This window comes from Haliotis asinina, chromosome 9 (assembly GCF_037392515.1).
Source record: "Haliotis asinina isolate JCU_RB_2024 chromosome 9, JCU_Hal_asi_v2, whole genome shotgun sequence".
NCBI lineage: Eukaryota > Metazoa > Mollusca > Gastropoda > Lepetellida > Haliotidae > Haliotis > Haliotis asinina.
The window spans coordinates 54,117,640-54,130,265 of record NC_090288.1 but is presented as its reverse complement, the minus strand read 5'-3'; the positions used below and the strand labels follow the sequence as shown (position 1 = coordinate 54,130,265).

General features: G+C 39.9%; 1 protein-coding gene across 3 annotated transcripts in view; it reads left to right on the top strand.

Moving 5' to 3' along the window:
* The window catches only part of LOC137296706 (metabotropic glutamate receptor 3-like), a 154,918-nt gene that overhangs the window by 118,482 nt on the left and 23,810 nt on the right, over positions 1-12,626 (top strand). For all 3 annotated transcript variants that reach the window (XM_067828533.1, XM_067828532.1, XM_067828534.1), the window contains one exon: positions 10,149-11,209. In XM_067828533.1, coding sequence (XP_067684634.1) covers positions 10,149-11,209 — 1,061 coding nt within the window. The remainder of the gene's footprint in view (positions 1-10,148; positions 11,210-12,626) is intronic.

The following is a 12,626-nucleotide window of genomic DNA, read 5'->3' as shown; positions in this document are numbered from 1 at the left end:
AACGTGCGACAGGTGCAGGTCAATATTACCTTTTGTGTGAATGATATAAATCATTCTTCAGTATCATTCAGTCATTTTATCATGTACACATCAGAAGTATGCTAGGCCCGAAACTGTTTGATAGGCCCGTATACGCCTAAGGTTCAATGAAGGCTTTTTTTCTAGAGAATTACATATTAATTATTTTTTTTCTGTGAGGACCCTCTGCCTATTCTGGGTTGACGTGAATAAAGCAGTAGCAAAATCACCAGTATGACGCAGACAGCGATAAAGGATCGATCTCTCTCATTGGATACTGTGTTTGTTCCAAAGGTTGGCATCAACATTAATGTACATTTGATATTTGTTCTGCACAATAAATCACTGACCATATGAAAAGGACTCTGAGCAGCAACTACTAAGCCTTCTATTTCACTTCTCAGGTCAGACAGCTTCTCTCAAAGTTGCTTTTCTTCTTAACAGAATACATGCTGCTCGATACAGGTTAAAGAACCTTACCTTTTGAACACTGAGCCAGTGCAGACCTGATATCGCATGGAGCATGATTGACACGCATTTCTGTACAGAATCAACCCTTTAATTGTTTTAAATAGAATAAAATGAAATACTATGAATTCCAGATGTAACAGACGTGTATTGGAGATACATGTGCAATAGTATTTATGTTATGATATTATTGTTTGCAAAGACAACCATACGCCATGGCGACAAGCATCAATCAGGTCAACCTGACTGAGCTGCCTGTCTCTCAACACTTAACGGTTAAGGCGAGTCTGAAAGGTGGTGAAATGGCGGTATGATAAAGGACGTCATCGGGTATTGTTTAATGCACTTATACACACCGTCCTTTCATCAGCCTAATTGATGTTACCATATTCCCGACAGAAACGATGTAATTCCTGTGTCGGTGACCATGTCCGCTTGTGTACGATCCGGTCACAGACATATTATCCGTGATTACAGGCCCTATCACGTATAATGAAACTATTAGATTCAACCTTATGAAAACATGGCGTTTTGTGTCATGTGTCGGTGTCAATCGATAAAGCCTCTTTCGGGAGACTTACACATATTAGGATAACATTTTCATTCCCAGAGTCAACAGGATTATGGCTTCTTGTCCATGTACCTTGTCACAGAACGTCTGGCTGTTATCTACTTGAGATTGGCTGTGGTACTAAACTCTGGAAGCAATGTCCATGCATCAACGAGACCATTCTTATAACTTTTGTCCGAGTTGGAATGTCAGTAATAGTATGTCTCATTACCGTAAACCTGTATTTACATTATGATATCATCTCTTTGTATGAAAGTGGATTTGAAGATGATTGGAAAGCACGTTTAATATGATACGTCTTTTGGTTATTTTTGGACAAACTGCATGTGTTGTGTTGCACTGCAACGAAGGCCAAATTGCACCATGATTGTCTCCCTTTATGTGGTCTTGGGTTGGGTAATCCCTTGTTATCACCGACTGGTCTCCTTCCTTTGGACGATGCACGCAGCGTGGACTCCACATTAGCATTGTTGCCCACACTATTTGTTCCTGGACCTGATTTCTGGAAACTTTACTCAAATTTCAAACTAAATTTGTAACTGAATTTGTAACACGACTGTATTTGTATATCAAAGAACCAAAATAACTCAATTAACCTATCTCTATCTTCAAATCCTCTACTATGTTTAGTATCGATTTCAATTTATTGTGGGAATGCATTGTCCGGCATTTTCTGAAAGTAGAGTAAACATTGTAGAAAGTCAAAATTCAGACTTGGGACCTCTTTAGGTACCATTGTCCTCTGTTTGATTTTTTGGCAGAGAAAGACGAAGTCAGGCAGCAGTTGGATAACCTAGGATGTTGCACCAAGTTCTGATGACAATGACGTAATGATAATTATCAGACGTTATTGGCAGCAGTAATGGGAATCATAGGAACGTCATTAGGTCGCTTGTTAGGCACTGGGTCGAAATTTTGCACTTTAGCAACAATATCCATTCATTTATTAACTTAGTACCTTAGAAGATCCGAATTTTGAATTGGTCCGAGAATTGGTCTTTGGCAAACTTTGCTGATGGCGAGAGGCGACTAACGTGGTCGCCGAGTTTGTCGCCGCATGTCACCATATCACATTTGGTGCTCATGATGTCAGTCACTGTGTTGTTTGATCCTGATTAACGTCGTACAACTGCTGAAAGAGGCAAACTGATGATAAATTGCAAATAAAAGTACGCTGCAAGACTAAATGCCTGACCCAGCAGCGACCGTTGGTGTAGTTGAAAGTTGTGCTGAAAGGGCAAAAACATTTCAACAAATAATTAATCCGGGTAGACAAGAATTACTCACATACATAGACGCCAGTATGCGAAATTTGAAAGGTTCTGAACATTGCTTACAGAACAAGGCATCTAGGCTGAAATGTCAATCTAAATGTGTCTTATGACGAACATAAGCAAGCTTTACACTACATGGCCTGATCTGGCATTGATTTTTACCCATCTTTGAAATCTCCCTGACACATTTTCCTCCTAACCACAGTGGCCTAAAAGGGTTTATTTAATTTTTAATGCACGACCCCGATGGAATTGTGTAGAGGGAAATGCTGTACATCAAGTTATTGCTTTCCAAGGACCAGGCAGGATGTGTGGAGTTAGACACTGAAAACAGCTCTAAAACGTTGCGACAAGGTTTCTCCTCCAGCGACATTTAATTAAAGTGCTATCATTTATACCAATCCTTTTCTAAGGTCCTTTCCTCAAACAGTCAGCGTAATTGCACTTAGTGTTCTTGTATTATCTTATTCTAGTCCCGCGATGTCTCGCGAGAATATAGTTTCTGTTGTACGTAACACTTTCGCAACAGGGAAAGGGTTTTCTGGAAATGTGTCTGTCGGCCTTGCAGACGTCTTCTCATTCGTAAAACCCTCTCAGAGCGATTTCTTTAAATTGAGGTAGTTTTTTCCCCCTGGCCTGCATCTCAACGCCGGATGCATTGTGTATAGGGAGGCAATGCAGTTTTGTGAAAGCAGTAATGTGATTACGAAGTTCAAATTTAGCGCAAAAGGTCGTCAGTAATTTCTTCAGATATTGTCTTGCGCATTTCTGATAAACATCCATTGTCCAATGGGACAACTTTGTATGCATAGCTGCTTCCGTTGAGAGCGTCTAGATGTGGAAATTCGCACATGCCCTCTACTCTGACATCTCGGGTTCAATAATAGCAACTGTCCATACCCCCGTGTAGCTCTTTTTCCATTAGACAGAGAATACAATGAAAGAAATATCTAAACCCCATCGTAATTTATTTCTCAGACAAAATGTGTTTCCCCGTCATCGATTGTTTACCCAGGTGTACCTGTCATGGGTTTCCGACACATTTCCGATTGTTGTTTAACGCAGCACTGAATCTGAACCAAGCTGTCCCGGGGTTGACAGTATGAGCATCGATGTAAGCAACACTGTAATATGTGTCAAATAAGCCAGCGAGCCCCACCAACCGACCTCGTTCATCGCCAATTACGGAGAGCATGTGCTACTGAACATCAGCTCTAACCCGGATCTTCAGGGGCAATGGACTAGCTACAACAGCCTAGTATAACATGTTTATTACTTTTAATTTATGATCGGGTTTAAGTTACTTTTCCGTTGAGGTGTTCTGTATATGTCCTAAAGTATACATATATTCACTGAAAAACGAAACGCGCCACCATGTTTGTACGTGTAGCAGTATGGAGAGATTCCATCTCTTGCGTATAACAAAGTATCACTGATCAAAGAGAGTAAGTGAGTTTAGTTTTACGCCGCTTTTAGCAATATTCCATACATACCACGACAGGGGACACCAGAAATGAGCGTCACCCATTTATCCACGTAGGAAATCGAACCCGCGTCTTCAGTGTGATGTGCGAACGTTTTGACCACTAGACTACTCCACCGCCCCCACTGTATTATTTTGTTTTGTTCATGTACTGTATGGTCATACATGTGGTTATACTGCGATTCTATCGAAGAATGTATTAACCTGATATCAAATGACATTCTACTCATTCTCCAAATATGCTATATACCTGCTATTTGCATACGTGTACATCATTAATACAGGTGCGTTTCTTTTTTGACGAGTATACAATTCTCGACCAAATCGGATATCCGCCAGATGTATGCAAGTAAAGTCATTTGAAACAGTAGCGTGATATCGTTATGATAAAGTGGAAGAATAGTTCCGATTGGTTCACTTTAGCCAGGTAATGAATATTTGATCGTGTCACAGGTTCAGGTTTTTTACAGCCGTGAAGAGCACAGGCCACTGTACATGCTCACTTTCCAATCGATTGCCTCTCACCTGTAAACAGTTTACTATGCGTCTGAGGAGCATGCGGCGTTTACTTACGTCAAGAAATAGAATATGTCCAGTCAAACGCAAATACCAATTTCTTATTCCTGTCTAGGCATCTTCTTGCGTGAATGAGAAACCGGACCAAAATATATCCAAGGTTTGATAACCTTGGAAAATCGATGCTACACAGATTTAACATCCTGCATCGTCAGTAAATGTCAATGGTCATCATCTGAAGGCTGCCAGAAGACAACGCCTCTCCACGACCGTTTCGGATTAATGCTTTTTGATTAAATTTTAAATGTAATTATAGCTCTGTCAGTCAGAAGTTATGAAGAACGAACATATGCTTGAAAGTCGGACACTAAATTGCAATTGTTTCACTGCAACGGGTTAAGACAGATCTCTGTATGTGAACAGCATCTGGTGTTTCTCATTGAATGATTTATTAGAAACAGATACTTGCTGTCTACCGAGTCTGGAGAAGCAGTATATTGACGTGCACATACACCTATACAACATGAAATCTTAGAAGCTCATTGTGCATTCGTATTTGCTCTTTGGCACTGAAAAAGGATCATGTGCAAATGACGTAATAATGTGTTTGGTTTCTTTGTCCTTTCTATACAATGATATGCAATGGCGCCTTGCATAGATTGGAATCAATACACATTAACCAGAAACCTACTCAATGGCTCACCGAGGACATTAAATAGTGCATGTACAATCACTCTCACCAGTGCGACTTTACTACACTCCGACCTGCGTGCTGGGTCTAAACGTAACTCTAGTTGACAGTACCTACGGGTATTAAAAGGCAATAACCCTCAACAAAGAGAATGACTATCAAGCCTAATGATGGCATTATAGCTGCCTGTGTAACGTACGATCTGTAATTTATCGTCAAATGAAATCAGACTATGAGTTGGCAAGGATTTTGGGCTGTGTTTACGTGGGTCATTGCGCTCATGAGGCAAGACTGTTATACTGGTCTTCCGCCCGGGAAACGTTGCGGCCAACACAACCAGTTTCGTGTTAGATTGTCCTGTGACACGCAAGGCCCCTAATGCTCATGGTCGACTTGCGTGATTTTTACAAGTACAATTAATTAAATCTGTAGGTTCAGTCGGTCTGAGAAAGTCCACTCAGGGCTTTAGTCACAGGTCACAGTGTTCTAAGAAGCGTGATATATAATTCAGACTAAAGTTGGTAAAATGCAACATGAAACGTTTTCAACCCTTACATCGTGTTCAGCTACACCATGGAGGTTTTACTGTTCAGTAACCCAGTTATCGTCAGAAAACATAATGCGATGTGACAGCACTTCATGCTGTATGTTAAATGACTTGTTTTTGAATTATATCTTCTATTAACCTTCCTTGAAGGGTTATCATGAAGTATTACGTTAACAGCATGCGAAGGGGCAATTAATGTATAACTTGTAAAGATCAAAGGTTTTACGAAAAACGATCATTCATTATTTGTTGCAAGTCCTGCTGTTTCATCGTTATGCCAGTATAGATTCTGAAACCCATGTCTCCTAAATCGATTTAAAAGTGATGGATTGTTGAGTTGGTTTGAATGATGATTTCCTTTCGAACAATATCGTTATTGTGAGCCACTTGTGAGCTACTAGGAAATGACATAGCTCTTCTTGGTTTTACCCTCATATACATGTTAATATAACCGTTTTGAAACTACATCTCAAAAGTCTGATAATTGCAAAAAGCCGTAATTTGAACAAGTGGTATGTCGGGTCAAAGGTGGCTCATCTCAGGTATTGATTTGAGAAGTGACATTTTGATTTCTCCAAATGTCACTGTTTTCTGAAGCAATGAAACGCCTTCCAGAAGGATCAGCTAATAACCGATCTCCAGATTCTCTAAGGATTTGGAATCTAGTTCAAATATGTGAGTGAGACACGATAAACGCTTCTCGCCTCTGCCATCCGTCTCAGCGGCACCAAGTTTTCAATTCTGTATGGACGTGTCACTCCGTGACGACCCCTGTGCTATGTCGTGTTTTTCTATGAAAGGATGTTTTCACATCCGAGTCGCCATGAATCTCTCCTCAATCTCCGGCAGTCACAACCCAGCCATGTTTGTCATGTTCTGAGTCCCAGCTGACAAACATTCACAAAAAAATGTCAGGGATCATTTTCACCGAAGAGGAAACCGAAGCTTCTTCTCAACCCTTCTGCAAAGTAACATTGCTCTGGGAACATACTTATTTTCTGGACTCAATTTCGGGAGATTCATTTAAGGAATATTATTGAAAAAGGGGTATTTATGTTATTGGTAGGGGGGTTTCTTTTGTAATGAAGGTTATTGGATATCAGTTATGTCTGGCTGAATGTGCTCTTTAGGTGAGCGTTGAGGAGTATGTTTGGCTGGATGTGTTTTCAAGTATGTCCTAATCCGTCCTAGGACAACTGAAGGAGAAACGCATGGGGAACCAAGACAAGAAAATTGATCGCTGTCGGATATTAAGCTGACACTGCAAGGGATGATAACATTACTTCTGTCAAAAACCTGCCGATAAGCAGTTCCTATTAGGTAAAAAGGTACAATGGATAAAAGCATTCACTCCAAACTATTCATTTTAGAAATGTCATTAGATTGACCATGTCAGATGAACATGTATACATGCATAATTACACAATGACGTATTACTTTGCTGGGTTAATTGTTGTGGATAAAAGCAAACATAGTTTCATTAATGCCAAAGATCAATAGAAACAAATTGATGCTGACAATTAGCTTGGAACCATAGCTGTAGTTATTACAGAAATATAATGGAAATCAAAGTCTTCGTGAACCATGTGGATGTTGCTGGACCTATCACAGTGTAAATGGGGTAACTGTAAGCAACGTTTGTTTGAACCCCGAGGAATTCTGTCTGATCAGAAAAAAATATTTTCCTGAGCCATTTGCGATTCTATTCACATTTCATGGTCAGATTGTACTACAGGATTTCATTGCCAGTTATTGGAATTTCTCAGATCGGTCTGCTTCAGTTATTGTTGATGAGAAAAAACATTTTAAAAGTTTAGGCACGCTTCAAACTGCGGTCGTTGTGGCGATGAGAAACATGAAACTGACAAATGGTGCAACATCCGTGTACGTTGTCATATAATAATACAGAAAATCCTTCCAATTCTTCTTTTGTGAGAAGCTATTATCAAATTGATATGCACTGGGTCTGCTTATAAATGCTCCTACATGGCAGGGCTTCTGTTCGGATACCGAGTTCAAAAACATTATTGCTCTTAGTCAAATCCAGAAAGAGACACTTGATATGCTCTTCAACCCACCTCCCTCAAAACCTAATTATTTTGAATGAGTCAACATCAAGGAAAATCAGTGAAAATACTAATTTTTCTTTTCTTTAATCCCCATTTTGCTATAGAATTATTGAAGAGATAGCGGTAAACACAACCGAAGAAACTGTCCAACCTCTCAAGTGATTCTACTCCAACATGCTTTGATGCCTGAGCTTCAGAGACCCTAACACAATCAGTCGAACAGAACAAACACACAGAAAACCAACTACAATCTTGAAGACAATGCGTATACGTTACATTCGGCAATGGATTAAATAATTCCTTTTCAGCATCGGCTTGATTACAGAATCCTACATTGATGGACTATAAACCAAGTGAAATGTCACCTGTAGAACACAAGTAATTGTCTATTATTGAGATTACTGTTTGCATTACGAAAATTGACACTCGTCCACTTATTTGTGTGAGATGTTCGGTGCATTTGGTTCAGGCGTAACTTTCTTTGACGGCGTTGGAGAGACTCTGTCGATGCATTGCAATATACATGTGAAGGCTGAATCCCTACAAAGCGGGCAGTTCATAGATGTTTACCATCTTGGTGAGACCAAAAAGCATGGTCCTGACACATAGCCTTTGCGTTTTAAGGCCATGACGACATAATCTAGACATGGTAAGGGCCATGTAGGAGCGCGGTGTACGGTAATTCTGGAGTTGCACTAAAATGTATATAAATTAGTTTTTGTAAAGGCCTTGTAAACACGATGAAGGGATATTTGGGATGCTGGAGCAGCGCCATACTTTTCGTCACATTGTGAATAATTCATGCATGCTCATGAAACCGGATTACGATAACGGACGTTTTGTCAGTTACAGTTATTTAAGTTCAAAACTTCATAGTTTCACATGTGGTATTACATCCCTAAAATTCATTAACAATTGGCGTGGCGGCAGAATTAAGTTCGTATAGTGCCATACAGTTTAACTCCGTATATACAAACATTATACTTCCCACAAGAACGACGTTGTCAATATCTATCTCTGTATGATGAGGATGCAGAAGCGGCAATAGGTTGGAATATTGTGTTATCATAGTTTTCTCAGGAAATGGTGGCTTTTTGGGCTTTTAATAATGTGTCAACAAACCAAATTTCATCCTTGATTTGCTTGGACCGAGTGAGTGAGAGAGTGTAGTTTTACGTCTCACTCAGCAATATTACAGTAATATGGCGGCGGTCTGTAAATAATCGAGTCTGGACAAAACAATCCAGTGAGCATCGATCTGCGATAATTAAGAACCGATGACATGTGTCAACCAAGTCAGCGAGCCTTACTACCCAATCTTGACAAGCATTGGTTACTGAAGATCAATATTCTAACCTATAGAATATGATCAAATGCGACACGAACTTTCTTCAGAAAGCAGACAGTTTGATGAGGTCGCAAATGGTTCCTTTACAATGATGGTAATGGTGGCATCAACTTAATTGCATCACTCTACTAGTGCAAAGCATGCTTGTTCTTTCTGCAGTGTGATGGTGATGATTTCTTTACCTTGTAGAACAGATGGAAAACAGCTTACAAACTTTACCCACGCTGAATGTGTGGAAGTGTTTTGTGAGGAGGGGTAACAGTGGGCATGTGGAATTTGGAGGGTTCTTACTGACGGGAGTGTTCTTATTGACAGAATGGTTCGTACTGACGAAGCTCCTTAGGTGCGACCGTCAGCGCTATAGAACTGGCAACCAGTTCACTTCCCATATGCAATATATACCCATAAACAGTATGGGAACCTGAATGTTCAATTGGAATGAGAAGTATAAGCGTTTACAAACTTTTCAAAAACAGATATCTTATGAACGCATCACCATTTAGCTTTATCATATTCCCCAAACAGAACGCACTTGCTGCACGTCCACAACGACGTACCTGCATGGGGTGACATTCTTGATTTTGACAGTGGGTTTCCAGATGGTGGACCATTAATTCTGACAATCATCTGGCATCGCACATTGTTATTTTTTTTTAAGTTGAAAATCGTACACATACAAATTTCACGTCTCACACCAATCATCTTTCAAGAATGATTACCGTACAAACAGCTATGGTCATAGGGTCGTGCAAATGGTCATGCTCGCTCTAAAACTTCATTATTATCATCACAACATTGTTTGACTCAGATATATTATACCATTGCTTTAAACCATAAGTAAAAAAATTAAGTTTCCCTACTATTTAAGATTATATATTAGTTGAAACATCTATGAATACAGAATCGATATATGTCGTAAGAATATATACGGCACTACAGATATGTCAGACTTGTATTTTGCTTTTTCTGGAGATTTACAGAGGTGTGTATACACTAATTAACAGTCCTTGCTATTCAAACACAAAAAGACTATGTATTACAAATCACCTTAATATACATTTTGGTATCGTAACTGTTAGTCAATGATTGATTAATGTATTATTTTGAGTGTTTAATTGGTTTCAACAATATGTGTTACAATTTGTTCTTTAAATTCTTTTCAGACGGATACGGTGCCAAAATAAGCTTCGATAAGTCTGGCAACGCCCCTGGCCGCTATACCATCATGAACTTCCAGAGGAACAGAACCACTCGCCAGTACGAGTACAGGGAGATAGGACGTTGGGCCAACACCTTGGAGCTGGACATGGAGAAGATCATCTGGGCAGGTGGAACCTACGATGTCCCCACGTCCAGGTGTAGCGAGCCCTGCAAGGAGGGTCACATCAAGAATATGCGCTCTGGGGACCAGTGCTGCTGGATTTGCACCAAGTGTCTCCCTTGGGAGTACGTAAAGGATGAGAAGACGTGCGACCCATGTGCGGACGGGAAATGGCCCTACGACAACAAGACTGGTTGTTTCCCTCTCGAGATTGAACACATGACCTGGAATACATTATTTGCCATTATTCCCATCTGTTTGGCAGGTGTGGGAATTCTCGCGACTTCCTTCACTATCTCACTATTCGTCATGTTCAACGACACCCCCGTTGTTATGGCTTCTGGACGAGAGCTGAGTTACATGTTGCTTTGCGGGTGCCTGTTCTGCTATCTTATGACATTTGTACTGCTTGCAATGCCCTCCTCAGCTGTTTGCGCCTTCCAAAGATTTGGTGTTGGGTTTGGATTTTCAGTTGTATATTCAGCACTTTTGACTAAAACCAATAGAATTTCAAGGATATTTGAAAGTGCAAGGAAGTCTGCCAAAAGACCTCCTTTCATAAGTCCGAAATCACAGATTGTGATAGCGGGCATCCTTATTTCAATACAAGTACTTTTTACCTCAGTATGGCTTCTACTAGAGCCCCCAGGGACCAAGCTATTCTACCCAGATGAGAAGAAAGCGCAGATTATTCTTAAGTGTAAAAGTGATGACATGTCATTTTTAGTTTCCTTAGTGTATAATATGCTTCTTATTATAATATGTACGGTATATGCCGTGAAAACGAGGAAGATTCCAGAGAACTTCAACGAATCTAAATTCATTGGATTTTCCATGTACACAACGTGTATTATATGGTTGGCATTTGTGCCGATCTACTTCGGAACACTGAATTCATTTAAGGTACGTATACCTATACACCTGACTTTCTATGTATTATTTGTTTCAAGGTAGTAATTAACGCTGTTGGCTGCTGGGAGTTACCATATAGTCCCGAAACAAAGATCACAAGCAATTATAAGATACGTCTGCCTTCAAATGAAAAGCATGCAAACAATTGAAGGAAATGCAGTCTACATTTACTGATGTGGCATTTTGAATAAGACTTTCCTGACAACCTACATGCCGTCCGCAAGGAAGAGAAAAGGTTGGTTTCAGAACAGAATCGAAAGGTAAAAGTAATCACATCTTCACGTAAGGATAGCTTGCCACGTTGTACCACAAAACCGGCTTCATCTTTGATAGGCAGTGAGTCTTGATTACTTCACATAGTCAGTATCGACATTTCCATTTGCTGAAGATCATATTTACGACAAACTCGCACTGCTTGCAATGTAGGGCGCATCAAAACTAAGTCGCATCCAGAATTCAATCGTAGGGTAGTGGCGGAATTCTTGTACGAAAAAAAAGTTTAATTATCTAATGGAACCGGGCCGCCAGGACAAGGTTTAGGAACTCAATTGTGATGTTTATCCTCTCTTCAGAGGGATTCGGTCTGATCATCAATGTTTTCCGTACGCGATGCAGGCCAAAACACCGTTGCAGAAAGACATTAAGTCGACACACGTTTGAAGTTTTTTTTCACAGTCTAAGTTTTTATTGGTTTATATTTTATAATGTATCTAATGGCTTCTCGCAACGTCAGTCATGTCTTGATTAAAATGTATTTATTTCCAGATCTACATTCTTGGGAATAATATCCGATCTCTTGATGTAAACACTGACAAGTTGCTAACAATTCATATATCTTGAAAGATCATTGTTTTATGCGAATATCAGTGTTGAAACCGAATCCCGTTTTACTCGACTTTGTTGAAAGAAGAATTTGAGCGGATCATTTTAGTTAGGTCCTTGTGAAAGTATAATCCATTTTATAGTAAATGAAACAGAAAAATTAACGTATTTTAGCTATTATGATTTTTATTCTGAATTGACGGTGCAGCCAGTGGTCGGAGGCACTCAATTCGCTGTATAGAGTTACTGCCCCTAGGCATGGCTGAACTATATTCTCGGTGGTTCTAACCCAGGTTCTAGGTTTGGCACATCCATCATGTTATGGTCCATAGTGGGAGCATTCTTTCAGTCTGTTCCTTTCACATCAAGGTCACAGGCCGTGCTAATACTAAGATAATATTTTGCCAAATCATTCACATACACGTGTTGTATTTTAGATTAAGTATTTTTATAACTATATTACATTTGTTGCTAAGAAACTCCATGACGTCATTGTACTAACTGTCGTCGGCATACAGGGGCATGAACCATCCACCCTATTGCTGAAGAGATTGATGTCTTCTTCTCTGATAGGCTCTACAGGGGT